We start from the raw sequence: 23,304 nt of genomic DNA on the forward strand, positions 1-23,304 counted from the left end.
ATAGAAACTCCATACAATTTTTATAAAATATTATGATATTTATTTTCAATAAAATATTATAAAATATTATTAACATGTAAATTTATTAACATCAAAATTTATTCATATTATTTAGCTTTTTTAAGTGCATCACTTCCAACATTTTTACGTCTTTGAGCAATCATATGCATATATGTTTGTGGAAAAACTGGAATAAAAAAAAAATTTTATTAATGAATAATAAATAAATGAATAATAAATCAATCAATAATAAATAATAATTACATATTTAGAAAACTTACAGGGAATATATGATAACATAACAGTTATAAGTAAAATTTGATAACTAAATATAAAATTCCATGAGTTGGGAAGCCTATAACTCCATGCTTCTGGGTGAGAATTTGCATATTTTACTGCTGAATATGTACATATTAATTCTCCAGTTACACCAACTGGATATAATATATAAAATAATGTGTATCTATAAAAATTAAAATATTTCAATTTTAAATGTTAAAAAAAGACAACTTAAATATGATATCTATAAATTATTAAATACCTTAGCCATTTAACAAAATAAGGATTAAGTCCAAAAAGATTGAGACCATAAAATATATATCTATTTATTTCTGATATACACCATGCTAAGATCATTATTGGAAGAGCAAGAGATGAAGCTGCATAATTATATGGAGTTGCTAAAATTACACAACTTACAACAAAAACACGACTTAATACTTGAATAAATGTAATCATTGCTTTTGCATTAACTAAACCAGTTGCAGCATGAATTACCTATAAGAAATATATATTTTGTCATTTAACATTTTGAAATCAAAATTAAATTAAAAATTAATTCAAAATCTTTATACCTCTAAAAGAGCAGCATGTTGAAAAATAATGACAGGCCATTTTATATTCTGCCATAAATTTGCTTCTATTGTAGAAGAATAATCATTTGTTAAGAGTTTATATAATATATAAGACCAACTACAAAAATAATATTTACTATATATTATTTTAATTTTTAATATTCTATAAATATTTATAGAAATATTTTTTTTTATATTTTGATGTTGTATCAAATATTTATATATTATATATATTTATATTTCAAATAACTATAAGTTTTACGCAAATATATTCATCTTTTAAATAATTATAGCAATAAAATATTTTTACATACATATTTTTAATATTAATTTACACAATTTATTAGAACTAAAAAATTAATAATGCATACCCAATAGTTTGTAAAAGATTATAAGCTTTTAAATATAATATTCCGATATTACTTGATTTTTTCGATTTCATATTTATGTTTTTAAATTCAGATTTTTATTTTTTTATAATAATAATACTAATAAACTTATTTATGTCTACAACTTTTGAATTTAACTCTCGAACTTAACTCTTCGTATGCAAGTCATCGACTAACGAAATTACATTCGACATGTATTTACTTACGTATCATGCAAACTTCAGACAGGAACGTAGAAATTATATATGTGTCTTACTTTAATATTGAATATATTTAATACACACAATTTAATATTTTCCTTTTTTGCAATAAAAACAAACAAGAATGAAATCAAAATTAAAATTATATAATCGATGTAATTAATTTTCAAAAATAAAAAATTAATTTTTTATTGATATAACATAATACATTATGTAAGATATATAAATATTTTTGCAAAATGAAATATAAAATTCAGAATGTGTTTATATATTTTTTGTTTGTGTATATTTTGTATTATTATTGCAAAATTTGGTCTTTTATTATTTCTTCTTTTTTTCTTTGTTGATAAATCTATTATTTGTTGATATATTAATTTGTATATTTATGAATGCTCAATGAAAGAAATTTAGTAAAAATTTAGTGAAAAATCTAATAAAAATATACTTAATTAATTAGAAATAAAGTTAAATATTTTATTATATTTATTATATTATATGTTTATTATATGTTAAATAATTTTTAAAATTTAATTAAAACTAAAACTAAAAAGAATTGATTTTTTTTCTATAAAATATATATATTATCATAGTTCTTTAAAAAATATGTTTCATTATCACAATATAAAAATATATTAAACATTCATAATGTTTAAATATAAAACAGAAAAAACATATGTAATATGTATATTGTAATTTGCATTATGTTTTTGATTGGATCAAAGTTTAATATTTTGTAATAAAATTACAAAAAGAATGAATTCGTTTTACATTTAATTAGATAATTAAAATTAATTATTAATGTATAGTTAATTTAAAAAAAAATCATATTTATACTTACATATATTACATAAGAGGATAATATTTACTTTTCTTTTTTTTATTTAAATAAAGTTAAATATTATATTATATAATAAAGTTAATATTTTCTTAAAATCAGATCAATTAGATATATTTAAAATATATTAATAGTTGCATTATTTATTTAAAAAAAAATTTTATTACTTATATTTTTATATTTTTAATGATATCTTTGAAAAAATTATAAGTAATGAAAAATTATATATCAATAAATATGATTAAATTAGAAAATAATTAGTATTTCACTATATTTAAATTTTCAAAATTTTTTGGATTAAATTGTATTAAATAATTTTAACACATTTAACAATAATGAAAAATTGTTATATTTTTGTTTGAAATATAAAATGCTTATAATAATCAATCAACAATTTAAGATTATATACTTTTTGAGTTAAACTCGCAAGCAAATAAATCGAAAAAATTTTTTATCGAAATTTATATTAAATTAAATTTCGATATAATTATTTTGTTATATTATATTTTATTTTCATTATGAAATATATATTAATTAAACGTGTATAATTTATGCAATCTTTTTTTAATTTTCTTTTAAAAATATTCAAGATATTTGATAACCTATGGATAATATACATTTTATCAATGTTCAATATAAATATCGTTTTTAACTTACCACTTCAGTCTATTCGTTAAACAATAAAAAACAAACTGTATTCAAATATTTTTTTAATAATAATTTATATATACTTAGAAAAAATATATAAAGATGCAGTGGATGAATTTTCGAAAATGTCTTGGAGCAGTGAAACAAATCAATTTATTAAATAACCGTCAAGCTAGTAATAATTGCAAAATTTTTGTTTATAGTCATGATATAGAAATGGCAAAAAAAAATGAATTACCAATTGTTGCCTTAGAATCGACAATCATTACTCATGGAATGCCTTATCCTGATAATTTAAAGACAGCTATTCAAGTGGAAAATATTGTCAGAAAAAAAGTGAAGAAAATGATTTATAAATTATTGAAAAAAAAGTAAAAAAAAAAAATATAAATACTTTTTGTGTTATTTTAGGGTGCTGTACCTGCAACTATAGGAATTTTAAATGGACAAATACATGTTGGTTTAAATAATGAACAACTGCAAATATTAGCACAATCACATTCCAAAACTGTTAAGTGTTCAAGCAGAGACATATCAACAATTGTCGCTCAAAAATTAAATGGAGGAACAACTGTTAGTGCAACAATGTTAATAGCAAATCTACTACATTTGCCTATAATGGCAACTGGAGGTATTGGTGGTGTTCATCGTGGGGCAGAAATGACTTTTGATATTAGTACTGATTTAATAGAACTTGGACGTACTCCTGTAGCTGTTGTTTGTTCTGGTGTTAAATCTATATTAGACATTGAAAAGACATTAGAATATCTGGTTAATATATTTTTTTTTGCATTTTTAAAAAATAATATAATTATTACAATAGATATTTATAACTATTTTTATTTATAGGAAACTCATGGAGTTCCAGTTATAAAAATTGGTAAAACAAATTATTTTCCTGCATTTTATTGCACTGAAACATTTCAGAAAATAAAAGCGCCACATAAAGTATCAACTTCAGAAGAAGCAACAGAAATTCTTAAAAAACAAAGAGAATTAGGTTTTCAAACAGGAATATTGTTTACTGTCCCCATTCCTGAAAAGTATGCATTGGATTCTAAAGAAATGGAATCAGCTATACATAAAGCTCTAGAAAATGCAAAATATCAAAATATCAGTGGAAAGAATGTTACACCATTTTTACTAGAAGAATTAAATAGAATTACACATGGTCAATCTCTTCAAGCTAGTAAGTAATTAAATTCTTTGATATAAAATTTAAAAAAGTATATATAAGATAAATGTTTATATATTTTTTTTAAATTATGAGATATGGCACTCATAGAAAACAATGCAAGCGTAGCAGCAGAAATTGCAGTGAATTTGGCAAAAAAATATGTTCAAAATTCTTTTAACAACAACACATCTGAATGCATTTTTGTATCAAAGCGAAATCCAGTAAGTAAAAAAAGAAATATTTATATATTCTGAAATGTATATAACATTATCTATTTTGTTTCCATTATGCAATTTGTTTATGTTATAGATTGTAATTGGTGGAGCAGTAATGGATACCACATTGCAAATAAAGGAGTCTGAGATAAAAGTAAGTCAAATCTTAAGTCAGAATTATACTAAATAACCAATTTTTCTTATATTCATATATCAGAGAAGTTATAGAACGTTTAACAGTATTTACATACAATTACGACCACATAAGTTTTATGTACATTTAAGAATATTTAATAACATGAACTTATAATATAGTATGGGGAAGAGTGATATGATATAATAATATGAATCACTAAAATTATAAAGCATGATTAAAGTAAAAGTTAAAAAATTATACAGTATATTGAAATAAAAATATAAGATAGAATATTTTGAAAAGGAATATTTTTTTAAATTAAATTTCTTTGAGTTGTTTAAATATATATTCTTAATGTATCAATCCAAGACGTATTTGTAAGAATTCTTCCAAAAAATTGAAAAAAAAATCTATTTAAGATAAGCGTTTTCCATTTTGTATAATAATATGCATAATTATAAAACTAATGAACTGATTTTATATTTACACTTTTTCCCATACTTGGCTATGGTAGTCCTATTGGGTTTATCATGTACGAAATAACGTACATATCATAACTAACCATTTACAGATACAGTAAATTGGATTTCTTAAGCAGGCACTATTCAAAGCTCCCTCTCTTTCATTCTTCTCAATATACATATTACATTTAAACATCAGATATAAATTACTACACATGTTAAACTTTTTTAAAACCTTTCTTATGGGATCATAATTCATTGTTGTCGGGATACATTGTATGACTAAAACATAGAGATATGAACCTTTTTAATTTAACTATTTGACGATTGAACGAATCAAAGGAACGAATTAAAACGTGAAAAATAATATCGTCCCTTTTTAGTTAAAAGTTTTTTTAGTTAAAGCTTATGCTAATTAAAAGTAGCGTGTAGATCTTCACTTCTGGGCGGCTTGCAGTAACATATTTGCCTCTTTCTAAATGATCAGTTTAAAAATCAATTAATACTATCTATTATTTGTTTTACATATAATATATCCTTATATACATTTAGTGGCAGAGGCTGTATGTCTGCGAGGTGTAAGCTTTTATATTATTTTTATTATTGTAGCTTAGTACATTCAATGATAATTCGATGGCCTGATTAAGAAAGAACCCTTGAAATGCAATTTTTATCTTTTCTCTCTTTTTTTTTTATAATAATTAAAAATTATGATATGAAAAAGGAAAAATTATGATATAAAAAAAGGAACATATGTATTGAAAAATGACATCTCATTGGCAATACGCGTTAATGAATGTAATAATGGTTTCTTTGATAGTAATCTATGCTTTACAACGTACCGTGCTAGAGAATACCCTGTTTTCCAGACTGATATAATTATGAAAAAGACAAAATATTAAATCTGAAGTTTAATGATGAATCGCATTAACTCGTATAGTCTCATGATTTAATTAATATTCTCGTTATTCTAAACAAGAGTAAACGAAATAATGTTTCGACATATATCATTGAACCATGTGAACTCTGGCTTTTTTCTTAAACAGACAATCGATATTTAGTATTTGACTACCATACATTGCTATATACAGTTCTACTAATACGTATATTCATTATCTTTGCATTCATAAACGTATATAATCCCTAAGATTCGATTAATCCTAGCTAGGAAGCCAATTACTTTGAGTATCGTATTATATTTATACGACTTACTGCACAAATCAATACAGACTACTCGCGCTGCATGTATCGTTTTATATAAAAAGAACTAGGAATTTATAGTCGTTACTCTTATGCGGTGACTTGTGTGTTTGTCTTTTTGTGTATATAAAAACACATATATATTTACTACATATATACATATGTGTTTTTTTATATATATATATATATATTCACTAATATACGTAGATCATCGAAACAAGACAGATTTGCTATTTCTTTTTTTCCTTTCTTTTTTTTTTTTTTTTTTTTTTTTTTTTATAATCATATTTTTGCTGAAAAAAAATCAGTTTGGCAGTAGTATCCCACAATATCCTCCGATAACTATCGTATTTTAATTCTCAGGAATGAAATAAATAAAAAAACATTTGCATGATAAAAACCGATTAACCTTTCACACACCTCACCGTTATCGTAATTTATCGTAAAAAAATTTGATCACGAGCAACACATTGTACTCTACTTCTCGTGATCTAATGCAATCATGCGTGTTCGAATAACTGAACAATTTTTGTCGTTTTTTTTTTTTTTTTTTTACATATTTTTATTGGATTGTAGTCCAATTTGTATATTGGAAACAGTGAAAATTGGAGCATAATCTCTATTATTCGCATAATTGAACTCGCGATAAAGATAAATATGATAATTAAAACTTTAAAATTTTTTAATTAAAATAGAAATCAAATAGCAGAAAAATGCCGCATTTTATGTAATAGCGACGATAGTTACATTTTACATTGTGACATACTACTCACATGATTCGCGCGGTAAAAATCAGTATACAACGGCTCCGTGTTTGAAACGTTCTTTAGTTCGGTTTAAAGAGAAGTAGTTTCGTATAGGAAAACTTACTGCTAAAAATAAATCTACAAAAGTAATTGATTATTTTCTTCTTCTTTTTTCTTTTTTTTCTTTGTTCACCGACCGTGCAAGGACGGAAAGACATGTAAGGAATACGCGTAGAAAGAGAATCGAAAGGATACCGAAAGGCATTCCACAGACCTTCCTCTTTCCTTATATGCAGTTTCGACGCACTTCTGCTTTCTTTTTTTCTCTTTTTCATAATTTTTGTTTGTTTTTTTTTTTTTCTTTTTCTTTTTTTGTTTTATCCCATTGATTTCTTGGTTCATACTTCCTTGTATGTAATCGTTCGTGTCGATTCTCGCTTCACCGTCCGTTATATGTCGTTACGCAAAAAGAATTTTATTTTGTTCATCAGCACTTCGGATAGCATTATCATACAGACTTTGCACTATGTATGATGTCACAAGAAAAATGTATCTTTAAAATCTCATTTATTTAGTGAATTCCATTTAACACGGTGACTTCGAAGAAACGAAGCCGAGAAAATTATCGATAAAATTATATACACTAGTCTAAACTAGCGTCGATTGAAACAGTTTCATCTTGTAAATTAATTTCTATCGTCGACTAACATTGGGATCCAGAACGTTGTTTTATTCGATAATATAACGAGGATTAACGATACATTTTTCTTGCAACGCGCAAAACTTTGAACGTTATTCGCTTATTGTGGGCTGGTGTGCTCGTGAGGTCAGTAGAATCTTTAGAAACCTTAGCTCCGGTTTGTGGACCTATCCTTTAAAAAATGAAGATACGCCTTAGTATTTTATATAATTTGATTTGGTCGTTCGTTTATGTTATTAATCTCGTCGCGATATCGATTTATCTCGTTTTGAGTTAAACTTTTTGGTCTTTTTGATTCTATATTTCTTATTTATTTATTTATTTTTTTCATTATTCTAATATTCATCCCTGCAATCTTACTTAATCTCTCTTAATTTAACGATTATTCGAATCGGACGTGACTTATCTATCTTCGCGAAACAAATGCTCGCAATTCGCACAGCATTTCGTTTTGGAATACTAATGGAATAATCCTACCTATTCTAGAAAAATTTGATATATATCTACATAAATTAACGATGTGTCTGTCAGTTAATCTCGTTTTCTAAAAATATACCGAAAATTCGAAGAAGAAAACTCTAAGAATCAACATTACCAAAATGCCTGATTCTAATTTGATCACCGGAGTTCATGGAACGGATATTGGATAGAAGAATTCGATGAAAATAGAGGATCATTAATGGAAATTAATGGAAATTAAAATTAACGAAATAATTAAATTCAATACGATTGACGCAAATCCTCTCTTCGATAATGAAATTGAATCGAATCAAAATAAGTAGAATTGATGTATTTTTCTCTTTTCACTTCTCACTCTATCCAGTGTGAAAAAGAAAAATTGGATAAATTGTTGGCGTCCAATTTTTTGAAGTTACTTCTTTTCTTTCTCGTTATTTATTGAATATCTATCGCACGTAAATATAGAATAATTTAACATGTACATAAATACTTTTTATATAGGAAAACAAATTTATAATTAAATGCGCGTTCGAAATAAGTTTATATACATTTTCATTTCATTTTAATAGATAATAGATAAAAATAGAAAGATTAGATTGAGAAAATTAATAAAAAAAAAAAAAAAGATTAATTTAATTTTTTGACAACTTGTAATTTCAAAACTCTTCAACAACTTTATATGAGCAATGTTCATTTAGCTCATTAAGAAATGAAGAAAATTTCAAAAAAAAACTTTGAGCATTATATTGAATATTTCAAATAAATTATGCGATCACACTAATTATGCACGCGTTTAACTTACGATAAAATTAAGAAAATTAAAAAAATTAAGAATTAAGAATTAACGATAAAATTAAGAAAAGACAACGCGTATATATATACTCTTAATTACACTCTTAGTAACATTTTCTTCGTTTAATTAATAACACATGTTTACGAGCCTTGAATTTACAGATTCTTCCTGATCGCCAATAATTCATCGATGGAAAATAAAAAAAAAATCGATCAAGTAAAATCATCCATATCCCATATACCCAAAGAAAAAATGGACACAAAGAAGATACCAATTGAAATATTCCTCTCCCCTCTTAAAACAAAAAAAGTAAAATCATTCGACTATTATTATTCAATGAATCAGCATTATTCAAATTATTATAGAATCGACATTTACTTATTTAAACAACTTATTTTAACAACTTATTCAATCATTGTTTATACGCAGATGTCAGTGATTCGATAATTGCGGGGACTGTTCACGACATTTTCTTGGATTTAAATAACTAACAACGAAGAAACGAATGAGCGTGAGATATCACTACGATATCTGATACGAGGTTAAACGAAAAATTAATATCACAGCAAGAAAGGAAAAAAAAAAGAAAAAAGAAAAAAAACTATAAGTCTCTGTGAGCAGAAGATGGGACTAGATCTCTAAACCGGTATGAAATTATGAAACTAGATCGAGAATAATCTATTCGTTCTCTATATTCGCGCGAAGTTACGAAGAAACAGATTACATTTGTACGAACAACGCGTGATTTGAAAGACAAAAAAAAAAAAAAAAAGAAAGGAAAGGATCAAAGCAGGAATCTCCCTTCGGATTCGACGGAAACGTCGATTTACGCGAAAATCAATAACCTGAATATAATATCTTTCGATACGTCTCTACAATCCGTCGTACCTATAATAACGCGTGTATTGTCTTTTCGAGCGAAAGATCTGCTCTCTCTTCCTGCTATTAAGTTTTTTTTTTTTCCTTCGAATCGAAAGGAACCGTCATCATTGTTATTATTACGATTATTCTTGGATACAATAATACAACGCAATAACAAAATTCTCCAAAATTGTCTCTCGTATTTAACGATCAATTAATTCGACCCTAACTATTATTCGATCAGGAATGAAAAATCCGAAGGTTGATTCGCTTCTCTTTTCTTTTTAAATAAAAAAAAAAAAAAGAAAGAAAGAAATTGTCCTTTCGTATGGTATTAACATAGTATTATTCGCGCGTGTATATCAGAGCCACGCATATACAGATAGGCTTACTTATACACGGTGATCTCGGCAGACCGATTGCTCCTGTAGAGGAGACGGTTCGACGTGTTTCGCCACCACTTCCATAGTCAGGTGCGCCTGCTTTGACCACCGGCTGTTATACCCGTGCCCGGGCTGCCACCGTTCGACAACCACAGTCTCCTGTTGAACTCTCGCATTTCGTAATTGTTGTTGCCATTGCTTTTCTCTCTGTTACCGCAATTATGATTGGCCGAGGTAGGCGTTGTTTCCTCGAGGATCAGCGCGCAATGACTGTTCGTGTCGCTGTCCGCCCCACCGTCCTGCAAATTGTTCGCCAACAGAGGATGCCTTCCGGTGTTGCATTCCTCCGTTTGAATCAACAACGATGCGTTTCCTGAAATTCAAATTTTCCCCGTTAACAAGATAGACGATTTTTCCCAATTCTCTCGAGCAACGATCTTTTAATTTTTCTCCTTTACTTTAACACGCTGTGTCTTTTTGAAAAGTTTTGAACGATAATTCGAAAAATTTTATTCTTCTCTCGCGTTTTGTAAATTGCAAAATTTTCCTATTTTTCTCGCTCCTTCTTTCGTCAACCATTCCGTAATATAATTTTCATTATCGACGAATTCTCATATATGTACGTATGCGTACAGATACGGCAAAACAATCGCGAGAACCTTTGACTTTTACACCGCTATGCTATCATTAACCATCCATAATGACATTGTAACGTTAAGGTAGTTGTTGATCTACATCGCGTTGTTATCAGTCTTTTATTACACTGTCTCCCTATCAATTTAGCTTGATCGAGCTTGTTCGTTCCGGATCCACGTTGATCGCACGCATTCGCGCAGATAACACCCTCTAGATTAGCCAAGCCGATAATGAACACTCGAGGACTTTTACAATCTTTCAGATTAACGTCGTATGTAACGTCGTAAAGATAAGAAATAGGAGGATAGTTGAACAAGTTGCGGATATATTCTCGATCGGTTCGGATCTAAATTCGATTATAAGGGGAGATAATATACATTGGACTATTCTTCCTTTTTTTCCATAACGGAAGAGAAAATAAGATGGGTATTTTTATTATGCTTTTATTTAGGGCGATGCCATCGTTCTTCTTTCCATGCACAGATGGCAAGCAATATATAAGTCGATACATCTTTTTAATTCTCTCTTATACTTGATTGCTCTTTGAAAAATTAATCGGTAATTTTTAGCGTACGATACAGATTCTACGTGTGCAGATTCGTTTCAAAAACGTGGAAAATTTTCTAAAATCTATCACGGAGATTATCCTATGATGAAAAGGGAAAAACTCTGCTTATCGAATTACTCGTCCAATTGGTGGAAGAATTTAACCAATAAAATCGACGGAAGATGATTGTCGAAGCTTCTTTTTAGTCTGGATGGAAAAAAATAAAAAAGTCGTGAAGGAATGATCAATTCTAGAAAAAAAAAAAAAAAAGAAAAGGACAAATTGACAAGATCTCGATGAAGCATTCTTCATCTGCTGTCTTCTCTTCAACAGTCATTAACAATCGAAAGATCTCGAGAAGATAATGCTGAAGATTTCCGATCGCGAAACTGCGAGATTTTATCGAAACTTTCGTTATAAAATATTTTAACATCGGTAGAAAAATTGGCCTGGTGAAAAAATCGATATAATTCTCATAAATCCAATGGAACAGGGATAGAGATGGCTTGTAACGATTATAAACTGTGCGACTGATAATAATAGAAATTTAAATAGAATCAGTTTTCGCGCTGTGATCAGCGATATCAACGGGTTTCACGATTTGACCTTTGACTAAAAAACCATATACTCTCTGGTCTCGCTATCGAGTTTAAAATTCGTTCTATCTGTTTGTGTAATTATGAGACGGTACGAACAGGGGGTGCTAAATACTTATTATACTCGAGCACGCAATGCCCTACTTCTTCTATTCCGATCCCAAAACGTGGAGAGCCAGGCCGACGAGTTATATCGCTTAAATGACTAGCCCCCACGATCGCCAGGCTCAACATGGAATTATTTCACATTCGCCTGTGAAACGAGCCGACTTTCGTTTCTCCATGCACGCAGGGGTTTCTTCCGTGTCGTTAACCCCTTTGTTGTTTCGTGCCAATTATTTTTCGGCATTTCTTTTTTTTTTTTTTTCTTTCTTTCACACATACCTCTCGCTCGAAATGTTCGGTATTGTTCGGTCACCCTCCAATTTACTCGAAATACTTCCAACCTCCAGGGATTAGAAGAACTTGGAGAATTTTTTTTCCTCGTTCGCGACTCGACTTATCCAGATCATAAATCTTCGTTTCGAATTTGTTACGAGGATCGAAGCTCGCGTGTTTCGATGATAGGATTTGCCTTCTTTTCGTAGTGTAAACGTATTTATTCGAAATCGCATGCCGATGGAACAGCATAATCGACACCGATCTCGACCGAGTGCTGTACTACACGCTTTGGTATTAACGTATCAAGTTTATCTTCGAGGAATCTCACGTTGATTCTCACGTGATTGTACACGGCTCCGGTCAGTTTCGTTGTGTACGTTCCTCTTCGTCAAGGAACTATTGAAACTTTGGTTTTCGTGCTATTCAGCAGCTTCGTTTTTTAGTCTCTTTAGCTCGCTCGTATATACGAGATATACCGACACGGTTCCGTGAAAAGAGAAATACTTGGAGACAGCTCGTCGTCGTTTGTTCCCGTTCCAATTTCCCAATTTCTCATTGACATCGATGAACGGTTAACTTCGTGTTTATCCAATTATCTCTCGTTACTCTTTTAATCCTATTTTTCTTTTCTTCTCTTTTCCTTTCTATCTTTCTTTTTTTTTTTTTTTTTTTTTTTTTCGTCACACTTTTGCATCGTTTAAACCGCGTAAGTGCTATTGACTGCGAAGCCAGCCAGCTGCGAGAGAAGTCGATGAAAGAAGTGAGGAAAAGAAAGGAAAAGGGGGAGGAGAGGGGAGGGGAGGGGATGTAATAGGAATCGTGGGATGACCTTAATAAACGTTAATCCATTTGTTTGGTAAATCTCGAAACGAAAATTTCATTTTCAGCGGAAATCCCCGATAAACCAGTTGGCAGCTTCTGTGAGAATTTCCAGTTGAGGGAAAATGTATCTTTTTATATATATCTTTTTCCCTCGTGAGCTTCCTTAAAGTAAAGTAAGCAAAAGTCTGTTTAAAAGTTCCGCGAGACGTCCCATGAACACGTTTACAGTTAGATTACGAGCTTTCCTCCTTTCTTCTTTCTGTTTTTTTTTTTTTTTTTTTTTAATATCGTTTGATAGGATAATTTTATACGATTCACTTCTCTACACTCTGGTATATAAATCCTTTAAAAAATACTTCGGCACAAGACTATTTAAACACTTGGAAGTAATCATAATAACACTTCTTGATAATGTGCACAAATGACGATACTTAGAAAACTTGGCCTAATGCCATACCTTCTTACGTCTATCGCTCAAGATCTCAAACGTGTACAACCCATCCCTGTACGCCTTGAGACCTTCAAATCGTTTCGAAACTTTATTTATTTGAGAATTAAAACTTTCAAAATCTTTTTCCAAAGATAAATATTCCAAAGTTTTTTACAAAAATTTGCGGGCAGAAGAAAAAGAACACGTCGCGTTCCCTTCGCTTATCCCCATTTCTAACTGGTGGAAAAGGCAAGAGGTTTCCGTAAAAGTTATAGAAAAAAAAAATGAATCTAGCGGAAAACATACCGGAAGGGGTGACAGCGTTAGGCAGAGTGGTGCGTCGAACGATGCTCCCGTTGTTGGTCGCTTCCGGTATTACTTGAGAGAATGGCGGTTGCGCGAGGGTTGTGGCCGGCGGCGGTGGCTCCCTTAACAATCGTATCTTCTGTATCATCTCCCTTATCTCGTAACGGAGTATACCGAGGAAACACAATTTGGCGAACGCTATCACGCAGAAGCCCAACACGAACAGCAAGTCGGCAGTTTTTCGCAGCCATCGTATCAACGATTCCTCGCATCCTCTCGCGTATGGTTGACAACTGTCGCTAACGTTGCCAGACGGTCCGCAACAGGTGAGGGGCCATCGGCCAGCGAAATCCTTAGGGCCGGTCACACCGCAGCAGGTGAACTCCTTCTGCAAACGGTCCCATTGCTCGCTGAATCGTAGATCCTTCCCGTACTCCATCTGCAACGAAAAAAATAATCGCGCCAATCAAATTCTATATCGCGCTGTACGTATATCTGTGTGCGTGTGTGTGTATGTGCGTGTAGACGCGAACTAGACGAAAGAACGAAGTTCATAGAACTGGGAAGTTTTCGACTTCGCTCGAAACGTTATCGATCCGATGGATGGCTAAATTTACGCATCGTTCGCCGAAACAGAATCGGCTGCGGGTATTTTTAAATGGATATTTTTAAACCCTTGTTTCGATATCGAACCGTTATTCATGAGTTAGAGACCGATAGATATATATAGCGTTGTTATAGAGTTAAATTATCATTCTCACGAATTTCTCGTGGATTTTTATATTTCTCGTTATACTCGTTCGAAGGATAATTCGCGACGATTCGTGTAATTTGGCAGATTTTCGGTTCGGAAAATAGGTAAAAGGATAAAGATAAAAGAGGCGATAAAGTTTTTTGGAAGGAAGAAAGGAAGGAAGGAAAGGATTTTAGAGCAGCGTGAATGGATAATAGAAATCGTGTGGACGTGGATACTGCGTGTATCCAGGTCGATTATTCGAGGGTACGCACATTTTCCGTCGATTATGCGATCGACCTAGATAAGAACGGGGCTAAGAATAATGACTGCAGATACGAAATAGAGAAACGAGGCGAAACGAGCCAAAGATCAGAATTGTTAATAATCCCCGTGACACTGATTTCTCATCGTGACGAGTAACGAGGTGCCGGTAAACTAGTTCACTCTTTCTTAATTAGCTCCGCCACCTAGTTCATCCCCGAATATTTTCCAAGCCTGTAACAAATCCGATGTAACTAGCGAAAAAAATACTTTTTCCTTTTTTTTTTTTTTTTTTCATACGAATTTTTTTCAAAAGAAAAAAAATTTGAAAAATACATCGATCGAGATATTAAATCAAGATAAAAATGAAGAGACAAAATTTCAAAAGTTTGAACAACGTGTGCAGTTAATGTACTACGATACGCCAACGTGTAGGATTGATAAAAATTTCAGGCTGTTTAGGCTCAACGAAGTTTATTTAAAGTTTCAACTTGTTTCCGCTCGATAGGTGGTAGTAACGTGGGAACGTCACGATTAAAACTTTCAATCGACAATTAAGAATTCTCTATAAATAAACCATTTATGAAAAGTAAAAGTCAAAGTAGGAATCGATTAATTTCGAGTCTTCGTATTTTCCAATCCATTATTTTTCCCCGTCGAACAACGAAATTATTCATTCCAATCGGTGTTAATTTGCTCTTCGTTCATCCCTCCAAGTATATATATATATATATACATTTACTACTCCGTACTATTCAGAATAACGAAGTCGAGTCGATTGATTTTAAAGTTCGATCGAATCGGTCGTTGCTTCCCCCTATTTCATCTATATGCTTTTATATAAACTTGCACACGATGTAATAATAACGCGGAGCTATATAAAAAAGACAAAGAAACGGCGCAAAGTTTACCGAGTAATGCATATTTATAAATAATTGGTAATATACGATATGAATAACGATGTCACGATATCATGACTGTACGAGCACGTTAAAAATTATAAAGATGCGTCCGATGTCGCAAAATCGTTGCTTGTACGTTTGCAAGAACTAGAACAAAGATACTTCTCGAAACAAATTTAGAGTTATTGAAATGATTTTAATATTTACTCGAGCCTACACCGCGTCCATATAATTCGCCAATGTCTAACGATCGACGTTATATCCTATTCCTTTTAAGGCGGAGATTAAATCGATTTTTGGCCACCGGTCGACCCTGTATATTTTTTATGTTTATCGATTAAACGGTACCGGGAATAGCGTTTCAATACACGTGGACAAAGTTTGATAGAAGAGGGAAAGATCGAATAAGAAATATTGCCACGTAATGAAAATGAGGATTCAATCGGCACCGAGAAATCTCTTTTAAGATTTAGGAAGGGGGAGGATGAAAATGTACGATTGCCACTTAGATTCGCCAAGTCAGGCATCATCCTATTTATGATTCACCGGCGATTTTTCTGCCAGCAACGCGAGCAGTTTGGACTTGATCCCGGCTTCGACACCGGAAACCTATCCTTTTCCTTGGCCGATACTTCGTTGAACGTTACGATGGAAGTGATAAGGGATGCCACGCCTCCCCTATTTTCCTTTCCTTCTTTTTCTCTCCCTTGAAAACCGATTTCTCTACTTTTTTTTTCTCTCTTTTTTTTTTTATTTACTACGCTCCTCCTTCGATACCATTATTCGGATTTTGGGAATAAAAAAATTATTATCGCCGTTGTTCGAAATCGTTTTCGAGGCGAGAGATCGAGAAACGAGGGAGAGGCGCGAAAGAATTTAATCGAACATAGGAGAGACGTTTTAAATTATTCCAACGCTAAGACATGCGATATACCGCGGGGCTTCGATAATTTCTTCAACCCCGCTCGACGTATTCTTTCGCGTCGGTATATCTTTTTTCGCATTCTCGCGTTTCTTTCTTTTTTTTTTTTTTATCTCCCCCATTTCGCACGAATCGAGGGAAAAATCGAACGGTTGGAACTCGATTCGAGTAGATTTATTCCCTCGTAAGAAATCCATCCCCGGGGCTCTTGATCGCGATATTACCGATTCTCTTATTGCGAAAACGAGCCACTTATCTCTCGCTAACGACAACCTTCCCCTTCTATACACGCGTATAATGGCCCACTCGTTCATCGAGCATAAAACTTGACGATATTTGCTCGTCGTCCACGATTATTCTCCATTCTTCTTTCTTTCATACCGACCCAGCGGTACTGAGAACTACTCGTTCAACTCGTTTCGAAAGTATCTTCGTTCGATATCGTCTCGTAATTGTGAACAAATTTGATACAAATCTGGATAAGGGAACACGTATTTCCACAATAAAGCGATTCCGTATCGCTCGGATCTTGTCGAATTACGATCGAGAAAGTGGGTGAAATAAAATTCGTTCGAGATTCGTTCGCGAAAAGTGATGAGAGTTTCCTCCGTTAGTTGACTTCCAAAGTTTCCACGGTGGAAATCTACGATTAACTTTTTCCACCTACCATGAAAGGTCGTCTTGAGAGGTGAAGTTGGCTGGAGATAACACGGTCTGATAAAGCCACATCGAATACACATATCAAAAGAAAAGAAATTGCTTCGCAAACTTCTTACTCTGGCCGAAAAGTGTCTGACCGAGATAATATAGGTCATTGAAGTAAGGAAGGAGAGAATTATACGATTGGATCGCTGGACCATGATTAGAGTCTAGATTCCAGGATTTTGCCAATCAAGTTCTCCGTGAAAAACTTCTATTACAGGATAACATAGTATAAAAAAAAAACAAGAAAAAGAAAAAAAGTGAGAATTCTTTTATCCATTCCTGAAAACCGCTTCCAGGCATGGCGAAGTTTAATTAATAATCCCTATTACTTTGCTTACTTTGCTATGTATACAATTTAGAGAAACGTGTAAAAAAAAAAAAAAAATAAAAAAACTGAATGCATGCGAAAGACACAATCTCGGCTACTTCTGATGCACAAAAAGGTGGCTTCAGAAAGAAAAAATTACGAAAATAAGGAAGGAACGAGAGGGTAAAGATAAATACTGACCTGCAATCGTTGCCTGAGAGTAGGCCTGAGCTCGGCGCGCATCCTCTCAAACCGGAAGACCCAAGCGACCCCGATCACGGCGTCGCCGAAAAGAAGCGCCAGAAGCAGGACCCAATAGGCGTTGAGAAGTCTTGCGCTCAATCGCCTGGCCGCTATACAACCCAACAATTGCACCAAACCAAGCTGCGTGGCCAGTGCCAAGTAAGCGTAAAGGGCTGTCGGGTCGTATGCACGGGGCACCCCAGGCACCACGTACCGGCGTGGATCACCGGTGAATAAAAGCGTTCGTGAGACCGCGGCGGCGAAGCCTAGCGCGCTACCGAGCAGCACCAAGTTACAGGTGTAGATCCAGAGCCGGTAATATCGCATCGCGACGTCCTGGCCACACTCGGCGCGTCTTTGGGACGTCACCGACGCCGCCGCCTCGTCGGCGACGCACGAACGATTACTGTCTCTTCTGTTACCTCCTTTAAGTATGTCGTCGTTCTTATTGTTATTGTTAATGTTAATTGTTGTTGTTGTTGTTGTTGTTGTTGGTTGTCGTGGTGGTGATGGTAGTGTCAACGGAGTGGCTGTGCTCTTGACAGTCGTCGAGCAGGAATAAGAAGGGTGGCTTCGCGTTGCAGTCCTTGTTCGCTGTCTTTTGGCTGTGCGTCGACTGCGGGGTGACTGAACGTTGCAGCAGCATCACCGTCATACTATCGGTGCCTCCCTGGTACGCGTGTCCTCGTCGTTAAGGATTATACCGTCCGGGTAGAGAATGGAGGCGTGTGTGTGTACGCGCGTGTGTGTGTGTATGAGTGAGTGGGCGTGTGCGTGTGTGTATGTTTATCGAGATTGGGAGAGCTTCCTCCGCGTCGAGGTGGACGAGCAAATGTGCAGAGTGAGAAACGGCGCGTGTCACGCGAGGCCCGATACCAGGTTGTATTGTAACTTCTCGGGAGAGGTTCTATGTACTCTTTTCTCTCTTCTTTCACCCTCTCCTCTTTTTCCCTCTCCTTTTCTCTTCTTCCCTTTCTTTTTCGATTCTTTCTTCGCAATCGCCGATGAATGATTTTCCTGTACCGGGAAAAAAAAAAAAAATTGGAAAAAGTCATGATGATCTGTGTGGACGTGTGTAATAGGACCAATCGCTGTAAAAATATAAAGTTTCGCGCGATTCGAATGGCTTGCATGTATATATATATATATATATATATATATACGAGCGCCTGGAATATGCTTACCCGACCGATAGTTTACAGCGAGCAGTCTCTGTTCACTGGGTTAGGGGATTGTGTTGCCTCTGTGTTAATAGATTGATTAGGACCAGTTTGATTACGGATTACAGCGTTCGAAGCAACCGCTTGGACAATTGTCCGTCTGACAAATACGTTCTATCGTTACTGTCTGACCAGAACGCTAGATTACTACTCCATTATTTCATTGTTCAAGCTCCTTGAATTCTACTTTCTTACGTTAGATAAAAGATTCGCCTATATATATAGGTAAAAATCATCGTTGTATTTATTAATTCTATTCTCGTTATTACTCCATCCTCTTAACGATTCATGAATGATTTCACGGATCGTGATTCGATGATCGGAAATCACCTTGCTGTTTCCTTTGCTCGAAATTGAATTGAGAGAACGGGTTATCGAAAGTTCGCCGCGAAAGATGCACAAGCCAAACGAAGCAGGCAAGGAACCTCTCTGTTTACCCGAAATTGATGGCGCTCGTTAGCAGGACACGATTCGAGGTAAACGATCGAAACAGAAAGCAATCGAGTGTCGGGGAAAACGGTTTCGGCCTTTTGTTCCGGTGTGGCAACAATACCGCGTCACAGATTCGTGTCAACGATGTAAAGCAATAAAGTTGCCCGATAGGGGACGATTTATCTTGCGGAATATCGGGCACCGAAGCGTCGACCGTCCCGTCCGTTCGCTTTCTCTGTCGAGGTAACCGTCGAAAATTGATAAAAATATCGGTGTAAGAGCGAGCGAAATGCTCATCAATAAAGCCGCGAGCAAGGAGAAAGCAATAAAGTTCACCGATATATAAAGCTAGCGCGGATATTATAGGCACGAAATGAAAGAATTAATCCTGAGATTGTCTGGTTCGAGGAATCGAACTACCGTAGGAGGTACACGTAGGTATTTAGTTATAATCTCTCTGGATATTCGGAAAAAGAGGATATTTCGTTTGAAGAATTCGATAGAGGAAGGGTGAAAACGAAGATGAAGGAAATGAGATTTTTACTTGGATTATCGTATCTAATATTAATCTTGTAAAATCATCGTGATACGAACGGTTTTCTTGCAGTTGTTTTTTTTTTTTTTTTTTTTCTAAACAAAATTTCGAAAGGATTCTTCTCTCGATTTCCCAAGAAAGACACGCACAATCGCCTATTATCCGATATGCAATGAGCGGGATACGGGAAAGAGTAATTATTAGCTTTCATCGTGATAGATCACGTAGAAGCAATATCGCTCGCCGTGAAACGGCACGAACAGGTCACTAGCGTGTACCTCGCTAAATTGTATTTCTTTCTGACAGTTCTAGCGTGCAATAGGCAATTCTATTATCGATCTCCCTCAGCCAGCCAGCCAGCCGTGTTGCGCTGTGCTCTCTCTTTGCGGGGAGGAACGAGCAGTTAAACAACTGCGAATGAAGGAAAGACGAGGAGTAAACGTACTGATGCAAAAAAAAAAAAAAAAGGATCAAAATTACGAAATAACATTCCATACGTATCACCGCATACGTATCGTACTCCACGAAGCGAAAAGGTGAAAAGAGAGAGAAAGAAAAAAAGAAAATTGCATCCAAGAAAATATACAGATACAAATTTGTATCGATGCAATTTAACGTTCGATCACATACGATATTTTCAGACGAAACTATAACCATATATATATTTTTCATCGCTCACTCTCTTTTTCAAAATTCTGATAACCAAATCCATTACACACGCGTTCAGGGAAATATGATGCAGAACTGGAAATTTTTCAAACCCAGCAGAGGGATGATACTGTCAGAAATATATATATATATATATATTTATATATATGTATACGTACCAGAGATGCGCAGCTACTGGGCATTGGTTATTTTTAACAGAAATCATATCGGTAGCAGCATCGAGGGATCGCGTTTCTTATTAGACGGCTTACGTCAAGCCAACTTGCTTTCGTTTCGTTCGAATTAGAGGAAACTGTGATCGTTCGTGTGTAAGAGAGGGAGGGAAAGGGGGGGTATACGTGTATCGAAGCGAGGGAAATGTGTGTACATAAACGAGCAACGCACAAATAGATGTAGTAAATTCGATCGTGGGACGAAATGTCGTCGGTGGTCTATCATCGTTGTCAAACGAATTTACATTTAATAATATCGAGCTGACAAACAGGGGATGACATTTAAGACCGATGGAATCCTGTTAAATTTTCTTTCACGTATCGTTGGATGATCAAGCCTTCCTTGCCTCTAAAAGCTTGATAGCTTCTTTCCCAGCGGCCACTCTCTAAAGTATTCATCGTTCGCTTGCTTTCCGCCTCAAAAGCTCGGCAAATACGGTAAATAGAGTGCAGAGTGTCTATTCCGTTAATGAGAACTTTGTTTCGAACCATGTTAGTACTCTGAGCCGAATATAAACCAGAATTAAACCGAAAATGAAGAATAGAGCTTGGATATGTAAGCAGATTGTAGATTCTTTGTATCCTGCGAACGATTTATAAGCGTTGCTTCTATTAACAAAATATTGAAGGAACTTGTCACTAATTTATCACTCAACGATATATAATCCTTCGTGAAGCAAAGAAATATACTCACGGTATATTATTACATAAGTTATTTGTCATCTTGCACTGTTTCTTATCTTATTTACCGCTTTATTTAGATTCGTATTTGCTGTGTTGGATTTTCCTCGTACAGGATATTTTAATGTTTCCGTAAACTTTTAACCCGATGCACTCGATATGAAAGATTTTATAATTAAATGTTCGCAGTTACGAGTTTGCTACGAATTCTGTTTGGAGGGAAATTGTCGATTTGAATAACCGATGAGTCGTTGATCGTGCTCAAAGCGTTTCTGGAAAAAGAGCGTTTGCCAATGAGAAGAACTAATTACCTAAGATTGTCCAAGATTGAAGGTTTATATAAGACGATAATTGCGAGGGGGGGGCGAAAGATTTGAGAAAAGGGAAACGTTGACAAAATGTATAAAGGATTCACGGATGAATTAACGGGTTTGAATTGTTGGCAGAGAACGAAGATGTAGGCACGTATGGTTGGGAATCGCTGCACCAGAGTCCTCTCGAGCCCGTGTTGGAATATATGTAGCTACGTGTATAGATAAACACATGGAGTGAGAGAGAAGTGGAGGCGATACATGCATACATCCGTGCTTCAGAATGCACACACGTACATGCACAGATACGTGTACGTGTGTCCATCCTGTGTGGGTGGTTAAGTGCACGTTGTGCGGGATCTAAGAAAAGAAAGAGAGTAAACAGAAACGAGGGGATCGGGACGGGACAAAAAGAAATCTCGTCGTCGATAAATTTTCTTCTAAGATCTTCAATGGGGGGGGGGAGGGAGGGGAGGTATAAAAGAGAGGTGTAAGAAGAAAAGAAAGGAATTGGTTTGGCAAGTGTCGCAAGTTTTCTATGTTCTTTGTGAAAATGAATTATCGATATGCTTGTATACTGTGTATCGATGTTGACAATATACAAAAGTAGATGAAGTAGAAGAAAGAATGATAACGGAAGAAAGTGAAGGGCTCATCGATCGTTTAACCCCTCTTGCGCGCTTGCTCGAATACATTTACAAATTAGACTTGGATGAAAATTCAAACTTAATAATTTTGATTTTTGAACGAAAAGAATTGCCGTACGATATCTAGAGAATCGTAATTTATTAATACGATCGTATCGAAGAAAAAAAGATTGGTAAGATGAGGATTCAGACAGTCAATGTCCTGGGTCAATGTTCAGCGTGTTCAGGTTGGTGCGAGTACCGGTGAAAAAAAGCGGGGACAATCGATCCCCACAGGATGATCCCTTTTTTTTCGCCTCCGGTGTCGCGTTAGCTTGAAAAAAAAAGAGACAGAAATCTCTCTCTCTCTCTTTCTCCAAGCTTAGAACAGAGAGTGAAGAGAGACCTGACCTTGTCTAGTGAATTAAACGACATCGCGAATACCTTCAGAGGAGAATAGATGTCGGTGTCTTTTTTAATTAAAATTCTTTCGTTACACGGTAGAAATGAAAGGAGCGAAAGGGGGATGGAAAGGAAAAAAGAAACACGAAGGGAGGGAGGGTAGCCAGGAAGAGGAGCGGTTTTATGCGAGAGAGCTTTTAATTAGCTATCGGCGCGAATGGTTTGTTACCGTTTGGAGGAGAAGCTGGATATACCAAAGAAGGGAAAACCGTGAAACGGTGGGTTGAAACTCGACCGAGCCGAGGACGAGGGCAGAAGGGGGTTGACGTTATGCAATCCTCCTGTCGACCTTCCCACAGAAATTT

At 34.1% G+C, this 23,304-nt stretch overlaps 3 protein-coding genes across 4 annotated transcripts in view; 1 reads left to right on the forward strand and 2 right to left on the reverse strand.

Moving 5' to 3' along the window:
- Positions 1-17: 17 nt before the first annotated feature.
- On the reverse strand, positions 18-1,477 carry Hacd1 (3-hydroxyacyl-CoA dehydratase 1). The gene is made up of 5 exons (XM_003698474.4): positions 1,226-1,477; positions 855-972; positions 542-777; positions 282-463; positions 18-187 (listed from the first exon to the last, which is right to left on the reverse strand). The coding sequence occupies exons 1-5, from the start codon at positions 1,294-1,296 to the stop codon at positions 108-110; spliced, it is 687 nt and encodes a 228-aa protein (XP_003698522.1). The 5' UTR covers positions 1,297-1,477; the 3' UTR covers positions 18-107.
- A 949-nt stretch (positions 1,478-2,426) lies between these two features.
- LOC100867545 (uncharacterized) overlaps positions 2,427-23,304 on the forward strand; it is a 31,787-nt gene continuing 10,909 nt past the window's right edge. The window contains exons 1-6 of one of the 2 annotated variants that reach the window (XM_086917167.1): positions 2,830-2,922; positions 3,014-3,262; positions 3,338-3,697; positions 3,776-4,115; positions 4,197-4,324; positions 4,413-4,472. In XM_086917167.1, the coding sequence (XP_086773293.1) occupies positions 2,830-2,922; positions 3,014-3,262; positions 3,338-3,697; positions 3,776-4,115; positions 4,197-4,324; positions 4,413-4,472 (1,230 nt within the window). Of the gene's footprint in view, positions 3,263-3,337; positions 3,698-3,775; positions 4,116-4,196; positions 4,325-4,412; positions 4,473-23,304 lie in introns of both variants that reach the window. The other variant, XM_086917166.1, reaches the window with a different exon arrangement.
- Positions 6,651-18,640, reverse strand: LOC100867670 (uncharacterized). Its single transcript, XM_003698445.4, is given in 5 exon segments — positions 6,651-7,733; positions 10,067-10,430; positions 13,776-14,214; positions 17,810-18,317; positions 18,319-18,640. Coding segments are annotated over 4 exon segments (1,422 nt in total). The 5' UTR covers positions 18,507-18,640; the 3' UTR covers positions 6,651-7,733; positions 10,067-10,143.

Source organism: Apis florea, unplaced genomic scaffold (assembly GCF_048593485.1).
Source record: "Apis florea isolate Af1SG1 unplaced genomic scaffold, ASM4859348v1 contig_3813_pilon, whole genome shotgun sequence".
Taxonomy (NCBI): domain Eukaryota; kingdom Metazoa; phylum Arthropoda; class Insecta; order Hymenoptera; family Apidae; genus Apis; species Apis florea.

Bases quoted from the DNA above. Each gene is read 5' to 3' on its own strand.
- Hacd1 (XM_003698474.4), bottom strand. From the start codon at position 1,296: ATGAAATCGAAAAAATCAAGTAATATCGGAATATTATATTTAAAAGCT. The intron at 973-1,225 runs GTATGCATTATT...TTATTTTTGTAG, and splicing joins AATCTTTTACAAACTATTGG to TTGGTCTTATATATTATATA. The intron at 464-541 runs GTATTTAATAAT...TAATTTTTATAG, and splicing joins TATTTTGTTAAATGGCTAAG to ATACACATTATTTTATATAT.